At 38.0% G+C, this 23,060-nt stretch overlaps 1 protein-coding gene across 1 annotated transcript; it reads left to right on the top strand.

Moving 5' to 3' along the window:
- The first annotated feature begins 12,109 nt into the window (after nt 1–12,109).
- LOC123520071 (zinc finger matrin-type protein CG9776-like) lies at nt 12,110–22,441 on the top strand. The gene is made up of 6 exons (XM_045281952.1): nt 12,110–12,320; nt 14,208–14,484; nt 15,274–16,138; nt 16,711–16,795; nt 17,385–17,503; nt 19,348–22,441. The coding sequence occupies exons 1-6, from the start codon at nt 12,215–12,217 to the stop codon at nt 19,786–19,788; spliced, it is 1,893 nt and encodes a 630-aa protein (XP_045137887.1). The 5' UTR covers nt 12,110–12,214; the 3' UTR covers nt 19,789–22,441.
- The last annotated feature ends 619 nt before the right edge of the window (nt 22,442–23,060 follow it).

Here is a 23,060-nt window from a genome sequence, read left to right as displayed (position 1 = left end):
GTGTCAAGTAATGGTTGTGACAGACGCAGCGGTGACGGTGTTGATAAGTTTACACCTTACAGATGTCATACTCGCCAGACCTCTGATAGTACTACATACAATACGTTACGTCTTTTTTTCTTTCTTTTTATGTAAGAGAGGAAAGTTGGATAAGAGTAACATAAAACGAAAAAAATGCCCACTAAGTTCCCAGTCCCCTTGCAGGTGCGAGAGTTAATCAAAAAAAGATAAATGTCTTGAAACCTCCCTCTTAAATGAACTCAAGTCATAGGGAACTGGCAATATCAAGTAGACTTTTTTTATTTTCAGTTATCTTTGGCCAGCTTTCCCTCTTGGATGAAAAAAATATATGAACTCAGAAATACAAAAGCAGGTAGGGAGTTTCAGAGTTTACCTTAGCTAACTTTGGCGCATCACACAAAACTTCACCTTATATGCTATAGAAATCGTATTTTAAAAGTCATCTTTCAAGTGATTTGTATATCGATTATTATATCATATTTTGTTAACCTTGAATTCATCGTCATTTCTTCGCTGTCATCATACGGAAGATAAATTAACGTTAAAAAGGTGTCAAAAGTTTCCTGAAGCCCTTCGGTACTGGGAGGCATTTCTACCTTGAGCAATTTGGGTGTGATTAGACGACTTTATTGGCATTAGGAAGGATCTATAGAGGTCAGAAGATTAATGCCCACAGTCTTCACTATTTCCATTCCCCTCACACAAGTTTCTGAAGCTGTATAAAATCATCAAACAGTAACCAGAATGAATATGGAAGCGCGTCCTGGTACCGAAGGGATTAAGCACTTTGATGACGGAAGACTCAATGCACGTCTCGTAATTTTGGATATTCATTTTGGACATTTGTCTTTTGGAACTGGATTTTGTAGTTTTTGTCTCCTCCATAACATGAAAGTAATAAAGTGGCACGAGAGAGAGAAAGAGAGAGAGAGAATGCTACGAATGTGTGTGTGTGTGTGTGTGTGTGTGTGTGTGTGTGTGTGTGTGTGTGTGTAAGATCCGTAGCACTGAGAAACACTGTGTTGTCACGCCAGGGTTGCTTTCAGAGACCATAGTTATTATCAGTCGGGTCTCACTGGTGTCTCTAATGATGTTGCAGAATCCACGTTCAGACATTCCTGGATTCATGCTGACTCCTTTGAAAGCCTTAATGATTTCCTCTAGTCTATTGAAAGTGGTGAAGATGAGACGCAGAGAGGTTTGGAAATGCGGCTCTTACAGAATATTTTTTTATCATTATCAACTTTTGTTGTTATTATAATTACTATTATTATTATTATTATTATTATTATTATTATTATTATTATTATTATTATTATACTAGTAGTAGTAGTAGTAGTAGTAGTAGTAGTAGTAGTAGTAGTAGTAGTAGTAGTAGTAGTAGTAAAAGCAGTAGTAGTAGTAGTAATAGTAATAATAGTAGTAGTAGTAGTGGTGGTGGTAGTTGTTGTTGTAGTAGTAATAGTAGTAATAGTAGTAGTAGTAGTAGTAGTAGTAGTAGTAGTAGTAGTAGTAGTAGTAGCAGTAGTAGTAGCAGTAGTAGCAGTGGTATTTACTTATTTCTATTATCACTTCATTATCATTACAACAATTCTGCACCACCACTGTTATCATCATCACCACCACCAATAGTAACCACTAACTAACGTCATCAACATCAGCTAAAACAACAAAACTCTGCTTCTACAATATGCAGGATTGAAAGCGTTCATTTTTCCCCTACCTTTAAAAAGATTAACTTTACAAAATACACACAAAAAAAAAAAACAGCTAGGCACATTTTACCATCATGGTCTACAAAACACACTCACATTGAAAATAAACACAAAAATTCTACTCATTCACTAATTGCTAAAACATAAAAAAGAAATACACGCACAGAATTTCACAGCCCACACAAACCCACAAACACATAAACAAAGTAAATCAATAAACAAAAAAAACAGGTTCGCATTTGATGTCAATGCTACACGCTTACAACACACACAGCACTACACACATACATACTTTTATTCGCTCTACACTCACCAGACCTAACCTAACACAAACAAATGGGCAGCGTATCATCAGTACAGTGTATCACCACCACGCGGCCTCATCGTATTGTGTACATGTATCCTCTCTTGCATCTACACGCCCGCTGCTGTGTGGGATGTAATACGAAAAAAAAAGAATTTAATTTGTTTTCCTCACTTCTTTAGCTTTCTCTCTCTCTCTCTCTCTCTCTCTCTCTCTCTCTCTCTCTCTCTCTCTCTCTCTCTCTCTCTCTCTCTCTCTCTTTTCCCATTCCTCCTACTTCTCTCTTTTCCTCCTTCTCTTCCACCTTTTCCTCTATCCTCATCGTTTTTCTCTCTTTTCCTCCTCCTCCTCTTCTATCTATCTATCTTTTTTATCTATCTATCTATCTATCTATCTCGCTACTACTCATATTTACTTCTCAACATTGCTCTCAACATGCTCCCTTCCTCCCTTCTTCCCTTCCCGCGTTCCTCTCCCTTTCTTCCTTCCGACCCTACCAATGAAATTCTGCTAATAAAACCTGACCCTTTCGAGCGTTTCTCTTCCACTTCTTCATCTTTCTCCTCCTCCTCCTCCTCCTCCTCTTCCTCTTGTGGTCCAGTACTCTCTTTTATCCCCGGTATCATACTCTCAAAATTGCTCCCGAGAACCATCTGGGCGGGAATCAGTATCTGTATGGAGTATTACTGGCACGTTAATATTGCTCTGTCGTCTATGAAATATGTTAAGATAAAAATGCAGCATCCAGGTGAAAGTTTGACCTGGGTTTGACCACCACCACCGCCTTTGTCATCGCCACCTGCACACGATCCACGCTGATGCACACTAGTAGTTCCATGCACCCCAGCCTTGAGAGAGAGAGAGAGAGAGAGAGAGAGAGAGAGACATATGTGCAAAGTCTTTCGAAGGGGCGATAATCTTTTAATTTAGACGGTTATTAAAGGAGATTGCAGCTGAAATATGACAGGACTTGACTCGCCGTGTTTGCAAAAGTTAGATTACGTCCCAGTTTACTATACATTTCAGCGGTGGACAAACGGTGTTTTTTGCAGATATCTCCTAAACGAATCATTGGATGAGTATGATATTTCAACACACTACCTTGAACATCCGTTCGTAATTCATGGTTAACATACCACAGTGCTATATGTGTTATGTGAGGAGTTTACTTGTGAAAAATAACACAAAGCCGACGAGTCATGTTGACGCATTCGAATGAAAGTGTGGCCCCCCCCCCCACACACCCACCCAAACCATTCCTAACCACTACTACGTCTCCCCCGTCTCGGAAGTTCTCCCCCCTCTTTATCCCTCCTCTCCTCTCCCTAGCTCCTCGCCTCCCTCACTCCTGTGTCCCTCCCTACTTCTCCCACCACTGTATTTATACATTATAATGTTCTGTAAGTGTGTATGTATAGATATGATTATTAACGAGTATGGTACAATTTCATGAAGGCAAGAAGTGGTTCACGTTGATAATTACTGTACAACAGCACGTTTACGTGTAGTATATAGAAGAGCCATGTTTGCAGTCGTTATGGTCAACCATGTGAACATGATGTGCTGGAATTACCTGTGACCTGGACCTTCTACTGTTAGGAAAAGTTGATACTCTTATTGCGTACTGTCTACCTATTGATCATAAAAAGTGGTCCAGTTTATATATAATATTATTTTGTTGTTAGATACGTTGCTTATTATCCAGCTATACGGCCATTAACAGCGGAATTAGCTATTGCTTTCACGGTCGTTTGACCCACTCTGGTTTTCATGTCCACATATACCAGCAATTGTATTAAATAATATCATTAATGTATGATATGTATGTACATACTGACGTATGTAACTATTATACCTATACGTATGTAATTACAATAGGGAAAAAAAAAAGGTCAAAGGCTGATGGTGTGAATAGGGGTGAAGAGGAAGCGGGAAGAGGGTCATGCGATACTGGGGTAGAGAAGGAGTGGTCTGGGGTTCTTCAGGGTGGTGGTGGTGGTGGAGGGTTAGACGAGTACCCACACTCGTCCGATTTTGTATAACACCTTTGATATGATGACTGGATTAGGCGTAATATCACTCAGTAAACTCCTCACATAACACATATAGCACTGTGGTATGTTAACCATAAATTACGAACGGATGTTCAGGGTAGTGTGTTGAAATATCATACTCATCCAACGATTCGTTTAGGAGATATCTGCAAAAAACACCGTTTGTCCACCGCTGAAATGTATAGTAGGTGGTTAAAGAAGGAAACAACAGAAATGTGACACTCGTAGTCAATGGTTCACGCTGCTTCGAAAGACACGTAAATGATGCTTAGGTTTAAATGGTTGTTCCTGTTATTATCTATTTGTCTATCCGTTTATTTGTCTGTTTATTCTCTATTTATCTATCTATTTATCTATCTATCTATCTATCTATCTATCTATCTATCTATCTATCTATCTATATGATGCGTGTTTCTAAGATCTTCCCAAGGGTACAGTCGAGGCAGTCTCTATTTTTGTCTTTGCATTCCCTCCTTGCAATCTTTAATCCTCTTACTCTCCCTCTCTCCTTCCTCTTGGATACTCCAACATTCTGTCATCCCATTTCTCTGCAGATCTTTGGACTATTTGCAACTTGAGCTGAAGTTATACTGTTTTTTAAAGAATGTTTTTAAAGTCATGTGACAGATTAACAAGATTTCTACATTATTAACTGGAATAACTCCTTTGAGAACCCGGCAATCACACCTACTATATTCATACTCTCTCTCTCTCTCTCTCTCTCTCTCTCTCTCTCTCTCTCTCTCTCTCTCTCTCTCATTATGGTCAATATATTACTCAAGCTCAGTAAGTTCCTCCAGGTCATGAGGCAGTTATCTATCACAGCCATCCATCTCACAGAACCCTCTGCACACTCTCCACACTTCCAACGTTCGTGTACAAAATATGAGGGACAAAACTGTACTGTTCACGTATTCATAGGGTCATATTCTCAGACACCTCTGTGCTTTACCTCCACTATTCCAAAAGGATTTATTTAAATTTGCACAAGTTTTTTATGGTATTTTCACGTTTCTAGAGGTAGATTGACAATAGTTCTGCATTATTAACTGGAAACACTCTTGAAAATCTGGCTAATCAGCTCTGTGGTGTTGGACAATAGTCGTGGTGAAAGAGCAAAGCGTTTCTGAATACGGACCTTAGGGTAATAATTGAGGTAATGATGTACGTGTGCGTGTGTGTGTGTGTGTGTGTGTGTGTGTGTGTGTGTGTGTGTGTGTGTGTGTGTGTGTGTAGTAAATGTTGCTATCCCACGTTCTTCCCTTCTTTTTTTATCTTGTTTTTTAGATTATTTTCCTTTCATGTTGGTTTCTGTTATTCATCATTTTCTAACCCATCTTCCTTTTTTTACTCTCCGGAATTTTTCATTGTTTAGTTTTTTTGTTTTTTTTTAAGTTATGGCCTATGTATAGCGCCAATAGGTATACTTGAAGCGTATGTATGGGAAGTGTTTGGGTTAGTAGTAGTAGTAGTAGTAGTAGTAGTAGTAGTAGTAGTAGTAGTAGTGGTAGTGGTAATGGTGGTGGCGGCGGTAGTGATGTTAATATTAGTATCAGCAGCAGTACAATCGTCACAGTCATTACCGGCATCATATCACCATCATCTCGTTACCGCCACAACACACATCATTAGAATCTCATTTACCACACACTCCACATTCACGCTGAGTCTGACAATTCCTCCTTCCCATCTCTCTCTCTCTCTCTCTCTCTCTCTCTCTCTCTCTCTCTCTCTCTCTCTCTCTCTCTCTCCGACAAAATACTCATGTTTGTTTTATTTTTTCACAAAGGCAACAGTAATTACGGAATTTGTTCATTTCCGCACTAATAAAACTAATCCCTCATTATGACGCACTTTTGCAAATAAGTAGATTTAAATCACACGTCCAGCGGTACAAAACATTTATATTCCCTCTCTCTCTCTCTCTCTCTCTCTCTCTCTCTCTCTCTCTCTCTCTCTCTCTCTCTCTCGTGGTTGAAGTAGTCTACGTACAAAGGATCAGTGCACGAGAGGACGCACTGTATACATCATAATGCTTGGAGATACCGAATAGTTCTAACAAACCCCTTATCCCTTCCCAACCAACCGGGACAAGGCAGCAGACCACGCATGACACTGACGCTGACTCGACGTGGCGATAACGTGCTTTTGAGACTTTAACTTGGTATAAGAAATGCAAGGAAAAAATTAAAACTGGGTAACTATTTTGACTGCATGGTAAAGTGGTCCATAAAAGAATACTTAAACACACACACAGACACACAAGATTATGATTATGATGAAGACCAATGATAACAAGAAGAAGAATTAAAAAAACAAAAAGAAAAAAAGGACCATACAGTAAATTCCCTCCTTTGAACCTATCTTCTACAGTCTGTGATTCCCTCCTGCTGTCAGATCTCCACCCCCTGCACTGCTACCTAGACCTTCAGGAAACGCGCCTCGCCTCACTACCATCTAAATCCTTCCCTCAATTATTACGACGTCTCCTTTAAAATCACCAGGCCCTTCATCTTTTCAGGGACGAACCTCAAGGGAACGGAGAGGAAGCCCCACTAATGACGCTATGCCGAGGAGGGACACGAGGGAAAGGCGATCCACTATTTCTACTACTACTACTACTACTACTACTACTACCACCACTATTTTTTTCTTAGTTCATTTAGTTACCAGCTCCTATTCTGTCTTTCTCTCTCTCTCTCATTTTACTTGTTCTTTGTCTCATTTTGTCTGTTTCTCTTGTCTGCGTGTGTGTGTGTGTGTGTGTGTGTGTGTGTGTGTGTGTTCCTTCCACTCTCCTTTCCTGTGTCTCCTGCGGTTCGTCTCTATTGTTGTTTCTCTGTCTCTCCGTTTCTGTGTATTTTCAGCTTTCGTTCTTTCACTGTTTCTGTCCGGATGTTTCTTCGTCGTCACTGTCCATCTCGCTTTATCATTGTCTATGCGCCACTGCTTCCCCCCCATCTCTCTCTCTCTCTCTCTCTCTCTCTCTCTCTCTCTCTCTCTCTCTCTCTCTCTCTCTCTCTGACTAAATCATCACCCATCCCCAACATTCCGTCTCAAAACTCAGGCTGGCCATCAAAGTTTCCTCCTTAGCAGCGAGTTATCAACATCTGTGAACTTTACCACCACCACCCTTCACGAGTGCTCCGCTGTCGTGCATCACTGTATATACTATTTTGGTGCTTTCTCTATTATTATCTTCCGTCTTCTTCCTCCTCCTCCTCTTCCTCCGTTTACTTTTTTTCACGTTTTCTCTGCCTTCTGTCTCTATTCCCCCTCTGAGGTCTGTTTTCCCTAAAGGTTTTCTCTTCTTCTTCCTCCTTAAATGGCTTCCTGTGTGTGTGTGTGTGTGTGTGTGTGTGTGTGTGTGTGTGTGTGTGTGTGTGTGTGTGTGTGTGTGTGTGTGTGTGTGTGTGTGTGTGTGTGTGTGTGTGTGTGTGTGTGTGTGTGTGTGTGTGTGTGTCATCAATCAAGACGCATCGTTTCAAATTTTAACCAAGACTCTGTTTGCCAATATCTGAGGCAATCTGCAGTAAGCTCATTAGTTTTCGCCAGACCGATAGGTGTAATAAATTAGGTTAGGAGAGGTAGGGTAGGGCAGGGTAAGTTAGGTTAAGTTAGGTTAGGTTAGGTTAGGTTGATAGTATAGATGCGTGACAATACTGTAATATACTCGCTGCAACACAGTGACTGGCCTGAAATGATCCAAAGTGTGTGTTGGAATCATTGCTAGAGAGAGAGAGAGAGAGAGAGTGGGTTTGGGTTTGGGGGGGGAGATGAGCGCTTGACATGTTAACCTTTCAGACTGAATTGTGGGGGCGTTTGTTCCCTCACCTTGAAGCGTGTGATGACATGACCTTTATGTAAGAGATGCGGGTGGGGAAAGAAAGAGAGAGAGAAAAATAGGGGCACACTGTTAGCAAGTATTATGTGTTGAATCTCTCAGAGGACACGGGAATATTTTTGTCTTACCACCTCCACCACCACCACCATCACTACCATAACCATTAGCACTCGTCACCACCATTTTATTCTCTCTCACTGCTGCACCACACGCGAGACAGATAGAGGAGTGGAAGGGATGTATGAAGGTGGTGTGGAGGTTGTGGGATGAGTAATGTTGCACCCCAAGCTGTACTGATGGAGGTGTCGAGCCTGAGGTGCAGGATCATAAAGTCCATAAACCCTGACAGTACCTTCCTACACAACTCCTTCACCTCATCTGCCCAGCCTGGTTTGTGACATCATTAAAGCCATAAACCACCACAGTACTTCCTCACACACACCCTTCACCTTCTTTTGTCTGAATAAGTCATGCGATCTTTTTAAGAGAAGTGCCCGTGTCTATTTCGAAGATTATAGATTCCACACGAAAACACAGGGATAAAATGTCATAGAATCCAGTAAGGTATGCAAAAATCATATTCCCAGTGTTGTAGAGTACGATTATGTAATTAGAGCAAGAAACGAACACAGAATTTTAATAACTGTTCTCTTCATTTGACAAGTGGATCAGGCCGTGGGTGTGGCTTTCATATGTACCTTTATTTCTCTTATTTTCATTACATCTAGCCACACGTGGACACACATCCATCATCCTGACATTGCACTTACTCCATTAGCCTTTCCAAAATGTGTTGGCACCCTCCTCTGTGTCTTGAAATTCAGAGAAATGTGGCACTACTCATAATATAAGAGGTGCCATTTGAATTTCGTCACTCAGGATATAAACAAGAGAGGTTGACAAGACAGTTCCTACCACCACCACCAGACCACCACACCACAACACAACACAGGTCTACACAAATTACATAGGCCTATTGACCACAACACCACCCCAACCACCACCACACACCAATGTATCCTTGGCGCCCAGACCTGCCCAGCCCCGCTATAAAAAAAAAAAATAGCCACCCGCTACTTCTGCCCCGCCCAGGGAGCCCCGCTGGGACCGCTTCTGGGGGATCCTCCGCCTGGTTGCCATACAGCTCCTTTTCACGTATTCCTTAATTCTATAACTGAGTGTCTGTAGTATGTTTTTAGTATTTCTATGAAAGTTTAGTTGCTTTTGAAAAGTTTCCTGCTCCTGTGTTTGGTAAATATGTCGTTCAGTAGTGTTTTGTGACCTAAAAATTTGCTGGTTATCATAACCGGCTTGTCTATTTCAAGCTATAACTGAGTCTTAATCATTTCACAGAATCCCTTGTGTTCCTTTAAGTGCGTCTCACTGGCATTGAGTGAAATATGTGGGTTTTATAATGGTGTTTAGTCGTGTTAAACGTAACGTACATATTTTTGTTTTGTTTGTTTAAGTTTGTGTTTGATGGTATGGTTCGTTGTAGAATGCCTTAAAAGATAGATCAGACACTACAAAGTGTGTTAGCATACTCGGCACATTAAAATGGCTAGACTTTACAAGTTTACATTATAATCCTATCTATTTACATATATATATATATATATATATATATATATATATATATATATATATATATATATATATATATATATATATATATATATATATATATATATATATATATATATATATATATATATATATATATATATATATATATATATATATATATATATATATATATATATATATATATATATATATATATATATATATATATATATATATATATATATATATATATATATATATATATATATATATGTGTGTGTGTGTGTGTGTGTGTGTGTGTGTGTGTGTGTGTATGTATATATATATATATATTTTTTTTTTTCCCACTACTGATTCTAGGTAATTGTTAGATGCCTGAGAAGGTCGTTCATTAAGTTTAATATATTTTACTGTATGTGTCAAGTCGAAATAGCTGGACTTTTCACTACTTTTAATAGTGAGAATGTTTTGATATTTTTTTATACTTAATTTACCTACACAATTCTTTAATACTAGTTAGACTGGAGATGTCTTGATGATGTGGATATTAGTTTAAGTACTTATCAAGTCACAATATTTCAAGCATTCTAGTCTGGCTTCATTTTTCTACAAGTTGATTTTGAAATGTGTTCCGTTACGTACGTAAATCACCAACCGTCACCAGCCAACCTGGCCGCCCAGTCAGGGATGTGACGTCATCAAGTGGGGGGCTGGCCGCCAGCTGTATTCAACAAATATTTGGCATTCTTACCATTGTTTTCCCACCAATAGTATCACGTACTATGACTATGTTTGGTTAGCAGCTGTTCAGATACAACTATCATTGGCGGATGTTGACGTGGGGAAGGTTTTTTTTTTTTTTTTTTTAAGTCAGGCAGACGCAGAATGGTGGTAGACTAGTAGTGGTGACGGCGGCGGCGGCAGCGGTAATGGTCTTCACCTCTACACAAGCGTCACTTGACCGTCTTGTTTGTGTGTCTGTGTCAAATCTACTTTCCTCTTCCTCCTCCGTCACCACCCCTTCTCAAGCCCCATCCTCCTCCTTTTCCTTCCCATTGCGTTGTAGGGTGTTTTGAGTACGTTTTGGGATTTATTTTATGTTCTGTGTAAGTTTGGTGTGGTTTGGGCGTATTTTGTGTTGGTTTGAGTGTATATTAAGCTTGGTCGCCGTCTTACATGAATATCAGCTAGTATATAACACTCAATTGTAAATTACATTAATTTACCGTGTAAATGTTCCTGTCATCCATTAAGAAAGACGTTCAAAACAGTTGTTCAAGGAAAGACGAGTAAAAAAGCAAACGAGTGTGACATAGATTAGATTCGCCGCGTTGAAGCGGAATGAAAATTGTGCTTGACCCAGTGTTGCCACGCGTAGGGGAAATCCCCTACGGTAGGGGATTTTAGACCTCTGTAGGGAGTAGGGGATACCTACGGGGAAAATCGCCTCATCGTAGGGGAATGTAGGGGAAAATAAAAAATTTCAATTGTCAATCAATTTCATACACGAAATCAAAGGAGAGAGAGAGAGAGAGAGAGAGAGAGAGAGAGAGAGAGAGAGAGAATGACGAGTCTGATACGTGTCTATCCTTTCTCTACCTGACTCGACGATTCGTGTCCAGTACGGCTTGATTCGATCCCGTTAGTGACATTCCTCTCAATACTATTAAGAAACTATACCATTTACAAGTCTGAAAATCAATATGGCACAACTGAAATTCAACTGAAATTCAATATGGCTTACATAGACAGTCCATCATTCCTTAATATAAGAGGATATTACTTTGTAGACACGTCGGGAGTTAGAATGTGTTAAGTATACCTCCATTTATTTTTCCATTTTGAATCAAATTGGTTGCAGTTGGATAAAGTCTATCCTGGGATACTTGCAAGCGAAACCCTGCCAAAATTGAAGCCACACGAAAGAGAGAGCTTTCTTTCACGGTGTAGAAACTGGTACAAAACTGCATGCTGTCAAATTCTAAAAAGGATTAATCTAGTGGATCCAGTTTTTGCGGCACTCAAAGACGTTAACCATGAATACATTTTGAAGGATAAAGCTGAAGTGAACTCAGCAGCAATCTTGTTTCGGAGGCTATAAGCATTGAGGAGTTTTGGAAAGAAATGAGAAAAGTAGCTTCATATGAACAACTATAACAACCTTCATGCTGAGAGTAACAGCATTAACCCAAAGTACAGCAGAAGTTGAAAGAACATTCTCGAAACTTAACAACAACAAATCAAAAGTTATTTCTAACTTATCAACTAAGACATTGGAATCAATAATTAAAACATGCGAGAGATTTCCATCAAATTTTGCCCTGACCCCTTCTCTGTGTAAGCTGTATTCAAGTGCAAGAACAAGGTACTTCTCAAAATACTCGGATAAAGATGAAAATGCTATGTTCGTTGAAGCACAAGAATCTTCATAATCATCAACCTGCTAAGCATGTAAGTAAACTTTTTTTTTTTTTTTGCATGTGTAGTCTTTATTTCACTATATAATTACGATTTGTGAGCGTAGGGAAATGTAGGGGAAAATTAGTCATGGAAGCGTGGCAACAGTGGCCTGACCATGGGGTGGCTGTGGCACCGTTGGTAACGAGTGGCGCCCATCGGCATCAGCACCACAACAACACGCTGCGCCACCGCCCTGGCACGGGGACGGGATGCAGGATATCGGTGCGGTTATAGTGAACCTGCTAAGTTAATGTTAAATGTTATGTACAAAAAACAGTCGTGGACAGAATACGGGAGTGTGTCACAAATAGCCAGCAGTAGCTTCAGCCTCGGCAGTGAACGACCAGTGAACATAAGTAGGTAAACAAACATCCAACACAAGTCACCCATGCTGATGTATATCTTGCATTGTGCTGCTTGACTGACGTTTTCTGGTTAAGGAAATGACAAAGAAATACAATAATTGCGTTTTGTGTTACTTTAGATATAACAGTTATGTCTTGCTTTATGTTCAATGAGCGTCAGATGCCCCTTATCTCTTGAATGGTGCAGGTCACGGCATTATGATACAGTGTTCTCGATATTGTCCTGTGCTAATTACCGTCAACTACTATACCGTCAACTATGGAGAGAGAGACTCTTTCCCACTCCCAAGATCCTCCGCAATTTGTTTTGCTTTCACACACACACATCGAAACCATTCCCATGACAACTGACCTACCAGTGACAGGAGTTTACTTTTGTTTAGCCTTAGTGACCGCCACCATTTCACCTCAGTTACAATGGCTACTAAGAAGTCGACTCGAGCCAGACAGACAGGAGCCAAGACTGTGCCTCGTAAGAAAGCTAAGAAAATAGAATATCCTTGTGGATTCTGTCAACAAAGTTGTGCAGCAGACACAATTTTATGTTCAGGCTGCATGACATGGTTCCACCGAGATTGTGTAAAGCTGACCGAAGAGGAATTACATGTCTTGGGAGTGACAGACATTGATTATTTGTGCTCAAGCTGTTGTGGTAAACCTCAAGAGAATAAATTCGACTATCCAAATTCGTTGCAGCGACTGCAGGAGTATATTGGTGCCAACAAATTATGTCATGCAGCCTGAACATAAAATTGTGTCTGCTGCACAACTTTGTTGACAGAATCCACAAGGATATTCTATTTTCTTAGCTTTCTTACGAGGCACAGTCTTGGCTCCTGTCTGTCTGGCTCGAGTCGACTTCATAGTAGCCATTGTAGCTGAGGTGAAATGGTGGCGGTCACTAAGGCTAAACAAAAGTAAACTCCTGTCACTGGTAGGTCAGTTGTCATGGGAATGGTTTCGATGTGTGTGTGTGTGAGTGAAAGCAAAACAAATTGCGTAGGATCTTGGGAGTGGGAAAGAGTCTCTCTCTCTCTCTCTCTCTCTCTCTCTCTCTCCATAGTTGACGATATAGTTGACGGCAGTTGACGGTAATTAGCAGTGTCCCTCCAGCTGTCCTCGTTTTCCGGCGCAATGTCCGCAGCTCTTTCACTTAGCTGCCGGGACATGGGAATGAAAATATGAATATCAAAATGAACTTAACCTAGCTAGTATAACCTAACCAGGCTATTGGTCAGAAGGGTTCTGAAGAAGATGCATGAGCAGTGCATACTGCCTCAACTAGGTTATGTTAGATAGGTTAGATTATGTTAAAGTTTGTGTTAGGTTAAAGTTAAGGTTAGTTTTGGTTATCATATTTTCATTCCCACGTCATGAGTGAAAGAACTTCGAATGGGGAGTCAAGAAACGAAAGCAGCTGGAGGGACGTCTATATTAGGACAGCGGCATGTTCTCTGATAAACCTTTACATGCATTATTCAGTTAGCTAATGTCTATAATCAGTCCTCAGTAGCACATGAAGGTCCCCAAGCTTCTTGTCCTTGAGGAGGGGGATTGGTGATGATAGGAAGGACTCATTGCAGATATTTACTGTTATTCAAAGGAGCAGTTCAATTCACAAAGACACTACAGCTAGGTTTATTGATGATTACTGATAGCATTAGCGCACAATATAGGAATGTACAAAAATTATGACAAAGTAGTGAAATTTTGTTTAAGAAAGAGGTTGACCTCTCGAAACTGTTATAGAATTTTCTTGTCCCTTTCTTATAGACTGGCATGATGTTGGCAGTGTATTGGGTGCAAATCGTTTTATTTGTTATTTTATCTTTACTTTTATTTTGTTTGTCTGAATTTTTTCTTTCTTTTTCTTTCAAGAAATGACAAAAAAAGGAGGCAAGAATCCCACAGCAGGTGGTGGGAGTGAGGTGCCCGAGGAGGATGATGTGGGCCCGGGCTCTCCCTTCCTTGATGACTTTGATGAAGAGCTGTGCATGGAGCTGGAGGAGGTTGGGAAGGAACTTGATCGCTATAAAGCTGAGTCATTGAGAGTCACCAATTCTGGGCGGAAAGAACATCCATCTGTTATACAAAGAATCTCCTCCCTTCTGGAGGACATACCTCAGGGGCCACCCAAGGCAACCCCACCCACTAGGTAAAGAAATTATAATGTAATCTGTATTACCACATGGATTATTGCAGCAGCTCACTGACAATATTGGATGAGTTATCTGTCATAATTAGTGCAGATTTTACTTCTTTTTGTAGAACAATAGATAAGAACCATTATGATTATTTATCATTTGTCTGCTTTTGTGTATTACGATTTTGTATTGAAAAAAAACTTAGACATGATCCAAGACTTCATTGTAATATTTCCAGTATATATATATATATATATATATATATATATATATATATATATATATATATATATATATATATATATGAAAATATCATTGATTTTCCTAAGTTTTTCACATTGAATGTATTAATTTTGTATATGTAAGTATATTTTACTTTACTGTACAATGTAGAGCTCAGTGGTTCATTAGTAGTGCTGCTCTTGCATTGCTTTTCTTTGAAAATTGTAATGATAAATAGGAATTAGAATATTTAGGTTCTATTATTTGTAATGAATAATGTAAGAAATATGTACTATATGTATCTAAAGGCAATATATCTAGAAAGTGTCATGATTGCTCAATTAGATGAGTGTTTATCTGTAAATTTATTGTTGCACACACTGAACAGCCATCATATGGAGCTAACCCATTAATTGCCAGACACATTTAGCTTCCTTCGTACTGTATTACAAAATGGGAAGAACAGTAAGCTGCTTGTAGAGCATCGTCATGTCTGAGTTAGGAGTTTGATATACCATAATATTTTTATATGAACATTGAAAGATTTCCCACACATGATTTGTCACTGCTGCTTTCAGTTTGTGTGCCACTAAAGCAAGGAGAGCTCAGACTGAGACAGTGTCAGCTGATGTGTTTCCAGCAGCACCAGTTAGTGGTGTCACCCCTGAGATGAAGGAAGTGAATGAGGAGGAGAGTGAGTGTCAGCTGAAGGCACTCAGTTCCCTTAAAACCTCTTTGGTTGGCAAACTTAAGATCATGGTGACTCACAAGACAAATCTTGCTCGACAAAAGGATTTTCTCTTGAAAAATTTTGATGGTGACAAAACCAAATTAAGTAAAACTCTGCAAAAGCATTTATCTCAGTGTAAGGAAGTAGATATTCAAATACAGAATCTTAATGCACAAATTACAATGACAAGAAAGAAGATTATTGCTTTAAAGAGTGAAAAACACTCGGAAATAGAAAACAAAAAGAATAGTAAAGACAGCTGTCTTATAAATGAGAAACATTTACTTCAAGTTCCCAAAGGTTTATCTGTTAAGACAGATGAATTATGTGTGAGTAGTAAAGGCAGCCTAACAGAGGACATGTTAGGGAGCACACAGAAGGAAGAGGAAAAGAAGAGAGTTGCTGCAGAGGGTAGAAATGATTCTCAAGATGGTAGACAGACTGACGTGAGACATTGCTCCATCCACACTGTGGTGCCACACTTACACAGTGACACTTGCAACACTTCCAAGAGTCTGCCAGTACCAGCAGAGCCACGGGAAGGTAAGGAGGAAGATTGCTTGGCAGTGGAGAAAGTAGCCAGCACTCTCGCAATGCACCCTTCCTCTAAGAACGTGAACACTTTGTGGTGCAAGACTTGTAACCTGTTCCTCACCAGCATCACTGGATACATCAAACACCTAGAGCTGCCTGACCACCTCACTAAAGAGCATGTATGTATTTTATACCTGTACTTTAAAACAATGGATTGTAACCAGAATTAGGTCTTTGTTATACTATTAATCTCTCTCTCTCTCTCTCTCTCTCTCTCTCTCTCTCTCTCTCTCTCTCTCTCTCTCTCTCTCTCTCTCTCTCTCTCTCTCAAAATATTGATATTTTGTAAGAAACAGTTACCTTAACTGTAACTTACAGCCTTCACACTAGCTATTATTACAATTATCCTCAATAATTTCACATTAACCAAGCACAAGCTAATCTGCCTCTAGGCATCCAAAAAAAATTTGTCAGTACATTTTGACTCTCTTTCACTTTTGCCATTTGTGTGATGCAGGTCAGTAGTCTTTTGATCACCTGTCTGTCACCAATGGTCAGAAATGGAAAACTACTTGGATTGGGTTTAGTCTACTGTAGTGTGAATTCCCAGGATTTCTCATTAGAAGTGTCCTCTTACACATGTTGAGGCACTTTATCCCAGCATTCTCCTCTTCTTATACCATCCCATCCCTTCAGCTCTAATTGTTTTATATTGTATTATTAGTCAAATGAACACTTGCTGTTTCATCAGGAGGGTGAACATTGCCTCGACAAGTTGCTGAACTGTCCCAGCAAGATGTACAAGGAAGGTGGAGGCAGCACTCAAGAAGCACTGGGTAGGTGCCTCCTTGTACTGTACAGTGTGAATGGCTTGGCTAATGCCAGGTGTTATAAACTTTGTTTTACTTTCATACCAGAATGTAATGCACTTAGCTATATATATATATATATATATATATATATATATATATATATATATATATATATATATATATATATATATATATATATATATATATATATATATATATATATTTTTTTTTTTTTTTTTTTTTTTTTTTTTTTTCTTAAATATGCTGAAAAGGAGATATTTATTTTGATATGAACTAATTTTCATGCAGTCTTTCTCTACTCAATATGTTCCCTTTTGGCATCTGACTATCTAGTTGGGAAAGTAGAGTAAGTCTCAGACCTATTCTGAAATAGTATTTTTATTTATTCATTAGATTGTTTTATTTTTATTCCACTCACTACCATTTTCTCTTCGTATATGATTTAGGTCTTGCTGCATTTTTTATATAGTGTTTTTATTTATCTTGTATTTTCTATTGCATCTTCTGCTAGCTCTTTCATTATACCTTGGATATATGAATTTGTTCTGGAAGCAACAAATATTTACTTCGTTTTTCTTTTATTCCATTCTAGGAGTAGAGTTTATAAAGTCTACAAAGCTGATCTACTGTAGCTTGTGCGAGTGTCCATTGTTAACAAGGGAGGAAGCCACCAACCACTCACAGTCTCTCCAGCACACCACCAAGTACAAGGTCAGCTGATACACATGTCTTTTCAATGTTAGGGATCCGTTGTGGTATATCTATCTATCTATCTTTCTGTATGTCTGTCTACCTATCTCATGCACACTGTCTACCTACACCTAATGTCTCCTAAAACTTGCCCAAGTTATGACAGAAGAGTCTCCCTCTGATCTCATCCTTGTGTTCTCTAATCTTTCACATGACTTACTTTATCTCTTGTACATATTTTCATTATTGTTATTATCTATTCTGACATCAGCGTTTCTTGAACAAGTTATCAAAATTTCAGATTTTTTTATTCCATGGCTATATTTTGTTTGCATTTGTGATTACCTGTAAGTTTGTACTAGAGATGTATCGATGCATCAGTATCGGTATCGGAATCAGCGGTATCGGCCCATTTTTGGGTATCGGTATCGGCTTGTTTTATGCCGATACTTCTGATACCTAAAAGGAATTTACTACTTAGTCATATATTCGATATAAGATATTGATGATACCAAATTAATATAATACGGCGTATTAAGTTTCCGTGGTGATTACCGTATGTCATAGAATACTGCTTTCTGTGGTAATAAGCCACAACCTCTAAATTGGACGAGTATGAAACGTGTATAGGCTGAACTCCGGCATCCTGTCACACGGTCGGTCATGAGTCACCACGCATTCTCACTGTCTCTCAGTCAGACGCTGCTCCTCCACTCACACAAAGTTCACACAGGTGAAAAGCTTATGTTTTTGAACTATAATCTAAGAATGTCAAACTTCAGATATTGAGAATCCAACAAAATGATTTGGTATATATATATATATATATATATATATATATATATATATATATATATATATATATATATATATATATATATATATATATATATATATAGTTAGCATTTTGCATTATTGTAAATAACAGCATATTCTTATTTGATTTATAATTAACAGTGCTAGTGCTAGCCTTTTCCAAGATATCATACTGGAATAGGTGGAAGCTCGAATTATATATGTATATTAATTTTAATGCAAGTTTAATTTTTGAGTTACTTGTGTTAACCTAAGGATGTAAAAATTCCATAACTAAGAAAGTAACGATTCTGTTTTGTAATCATGTGCATTGTGTATAATTTGTTGCATATTAATTATTTAAGATCATAGCAATACACTAGAAATTTAGAATAAACTAAACTTTTTCTATTTAATTGAAAAGATTAGGTGAAAGCTCATTTTTCTGAATTAATATCAAAGGATGCCAGGTTTAATTAAAGAGAAACATACACAACAAAATGAGTTTCTTTTGCTAATATTTTGTGTCTGTTTTACAATTTTAATAATTTTAAAAATATTTTTGATCGCCAAAATATCGTCAATAAAATTAATAATGAAAATGCACAAGACCAAATGGTCGCTAAAGGAGTAAGAAGTAAGAATTTAAAATAACTGACAAGAATCAGAAGACTGAGAAGATATTCATTCCAATTACTGAGTAATTTACCTTTGCAAATGGCTTCAAAAAGCTTCTAGAATTGCTCCTATTTCACAAACGTTCTCAGAAGGACTCACAGCATCCTCCAAAACAAAGCCTCCCATCTGATAACGCTCGCTGTCCACCAACTCATCCTGGTGTCCAGTGCAGTAATCACTATAAGTAGCAGTATCGGTAGTAGTATCGGTATCGGCCCAATTAGGTGGTATCGGTATCGGAATCGGCCAAAATTTTGGTATCGGTACATCTCTAGTTTGTACAAATATTACACCATTGTCTTTTTTACATGTTTACCATCCTTTCTTTCATTTTGCATCACTTTACTTGCACAGCTTTTCATCAAAGACTGACTAATTTGTTTTAAATTCAGGAATACATATTGAACAACACAAGCAAAGAATTGGGCTTCCAGAAAGACAAGATGGTGGCATTCACTGAATACTGTAAGAGGAGAAAGGCCACCGTGAAGGAAAACAAGCAAAAACCAGACAATAATGTTGAAGACCCCAACAGGAAAACAATTCCTAAGGTTAATGGAAATGAGATCAACACGGAGGCCGGGCTGAGGAAGACTGAACTACTGAAGATAAAAATACCTAATAAGAAGAAAGGAGTGTGGCCACAGAGTAAAAATAATTCCAGTGGTCTTCAGGAAAAACCAAAAGAAGGCATGAAGTTGATGAAAGAAGGTCCATTAATGCCTCAGAAAATCAATGTGAATGTCAAGAGAGAAAAGGATGTTGTTGGAGAAGGTGCCAAGAAGACTTTGGAGCATCCAGCAGTGAATAAGCGACAAAAGATTATGAACTGACAATCAGATTGACAAATTATAAAGCAATCTGGATCATTATGATATTACCACCTTTATTGATTCCAGCATTGTAATCCATTTTTCAGGCATTAGTGGTTCTTCCAGCAGTATTAAGAAGTAAGGAGTGTGTGTGTTTTTTTAAGATGTTTGCTGTGATGTTTCCCTCCACTGCAGCATATACTGGAAATGTGATACATTGTTAAAAAATAAGCAATAGTGAAGCTGCAATATGTATAACGACATAATTTGCAGAATACCTAATTAGCAGCCAGGAATGACAACAGCTGTTCTCAGTATTCTTGTTATCAGGACTAGTTGCTCAAGTAATGTCAACAAAAGAAAAGAACTTAAAATTTCTTCCCTTCAAGGTTGAGTCTCCTAACAATGAACAAGTTATCTCACCTTAAAGAGTTCTTCCTTGTCACTGTGTCTCCATAATCTAGCGCAGTTTGTCAGTGGGTCTCTTGAGAGTTGACTCAGTCTCACTTCATCATCAGGTCTTTCATTCCTCAAGATTCATTTGAAGACTTTAATGTTTTCATTTTTACACATACGCACAGTTGAATAAGATTACCAGCCTTCTACTCCAACCAGGCTGCTAAGATCACAACTTGATCTAATTTCTTCACCTTCTCTCTGCTAAGTGAGCAGGAGCATTGTATGGCAGGAAACAAGGCCAAATTGTCTCTTTCTACCTAAAGTCTGAAATCCAAGTCCTCTTGTGTCTGAGCTAAATGTACCAATGACTAAACCACTGAGCTGCTGAATCCACCCCACCACCCCCTTTTTTTTTTTTTTTTTTTTTTTTTTTTTTTTTGCAAGAGAAAGTTTGCTCATATTTAATGCTAAGTAATTCACCATGTTGATAAATAGTAGTTTAAGACAGACTCGTAAAAGTTTGTCTTACTGAATTGCTCTTATAAAATACTACACTAAAGTATTCAAGCTTTACATTGTAAAGACATGCTGCCAATCACCACAAATCAAGCATTCTTCAACTCATTTGTACAGCTTTATGTGTAACACTCAGTTATCATTTCATCTTCATCAACTTTATAACTTGTCCCAACATTACATTATTGGAAAGATTGATGCATGTATGATAGATGCGATGGGTGTAATGAGACAGTCTCCATTAAAATAGAAAGTGTGATAGTGAGTAGAGAATGTAATTTGAGCTTGGAAGGACAGGACTGAATGGAGAATATTTTCTCTTAATATTACAACAATTTTTAGGAACTTCCATCAGATATATATCGATAGATTCAGTCAAGCTGAGGAAGGCCTTTATCTCTTAATACCTCTGCAAGCACACACCTACTTGAGATGATATTAGAAAATGATACCATTTGGTTAATTATCAGGGGATCTACAATCTACATAGTGATAGATTATTCTCTTTCTGTTCCAATATCTATGTCATATCTTCTCATATATTGTTGCCAATCTCACCAAAGAAAAAAGACATTAATTTATTTGGTAAGCTTCAGATGTCTGGAAATATGTTTATTATCATTTCTGTTTTGTTTGTAGTGTCAGCTGTACAGCCATGGCAGCAGCACCAGGTGTTATTTATAAAGTAACCTTTATATGATCTAAATTATGTGTTCCATTAATTTTGCAGCAGCAAGAATGACCAGCATTAGTAGTATGTCTTGTAATCCAGTCATAACAATCTCACTACAAATTTGTGATTGGAAAACTAAGCTGATCATTTGTTTCTGTATATTTTTAAATTTTATTTTCCAGTAGCATTACCTGTTTACCCTTCAGGATGTAGCATAGAACACTCTTGCACTCCCTGCTCAGTGAATAACTATAGTATTTTAAGGAAGCAAGCTCATAGTGTCCACTAAGTTAGAAGATTCAAGCTTTGTAGCTTTCAGTGTTTGGCAGAGTGTGCCACTCATTGTACCAGCAAGCTCTGTGTTTTTATTTCATCAAGAATTACAGAATACCATTTAACAGAAGACATTTTTGTAATGTTACAATAATGTAAACAACTATAGTCATCCTGGTATTGCCATATTATGTCTAATTTATAGATATATTTTTATCATTTAATGTTATTATATTGTTTTCTTGTAAGTATGCAGTTTGAAATGTTCTTAGTAGTATTTCTTCATTACTAGAAATTATTGATCATTCCACTTGATTTTAAGAACATGAGGGCTAAGGAGACTGCAAAAGGTTAATTGATCTTACAGGAGGCAGTTCCTTATTGTACATTTTTCATTGATAAAATATGTTTAGGATATATGTAGCCGTGGCATTTGTAGATTATAAGGTGCTGTATTATGATACTTGAATAATTGGATATTGATAATTGTACATGATGACTAATGTCTGTTTCCATGCCTTAAAGTGTCAGATGAGGTTGCTCAACTTGTGTAATGGCTGGTCTGGTATCCTGTGTGGTGCATTCATGATACATTGTATAGATACACATAGTATCAGTGAGACAAAATAGTGCTGTACCTTCATAAGTAAGAATGCATACTCATTATATGCTGGACATGTACACATGTGTTCATTACCATTGTGTTCAGAATTGTTTTTCACTTTAGGGATTATGTAGGTGACCTCATACAGGGGAATGTTTTGCTGAGTACCTCATCCTTCTCTCTTGGCCAATTTTATATATATATATATATATATATATATATATATATATATATATATATATATATATATATATATATATATATATATATATATATATATAGTGGCCCCTCTATATACGAGATTAATTCGTTCCCGGATCGAGCTCGTATCTAGAATTTTTCATATTGAACAAATTTTCCCCATAAGAAATAACTGAAAACCAATTAATCCCTTCCTGGCCTCCCAAAATCATCCAATTTAACCCTAAATAACTATGAAACACATCTTCTGGTTACTAAAAACACATTCAAATAGTAATTGAACATAATAATACAGTAATAGATAAATAAAACGCAAGTTTATTATGAGCACTTACCATGGAGGAAGTCGGATGCGTCTAACAGATGTATACGTGGTGGTGGAGTGAGGGAGCGCGAGAGACTGTTGACGATATGTAAGCATTTACACTTAAAATGAAAGTTAACTTTAAATGAACGATGATGACCAATTGTACTGCTTTGCGAGATCACTCACACGAACACCATGCTCATGTTTGTCTATTATCTCCTGCTTCATTTCAATTGACATCATCCTCTTTTTTTTTCTCAGAGGACACCTTTCCATTTCCTTTTTTTAGAACTCATGGTTAGGATCACCAAAAAAGCCAC

The sequence above is a fragment of the Portunus trituberculatus genome, chromosome 46 (assembly GCF_017591435.1).
Source record: "Portunus trituberculatus isolate SZX2019 chromosome 46, ASM1759143v1, whole genome shotgun sequence".
NCBI classification, from domain to species: Eukaryota; Metazoa; Arthropoda; class Malacostraca; order Decapoda; family Portunidae; genus Portunus; species Portunus trituberculatus.
The sequence above is the reverse complement of the archived record's forward strand: the minus strand, read 5'-3'. Positions and strand labels throughout refer to the sequence as shown.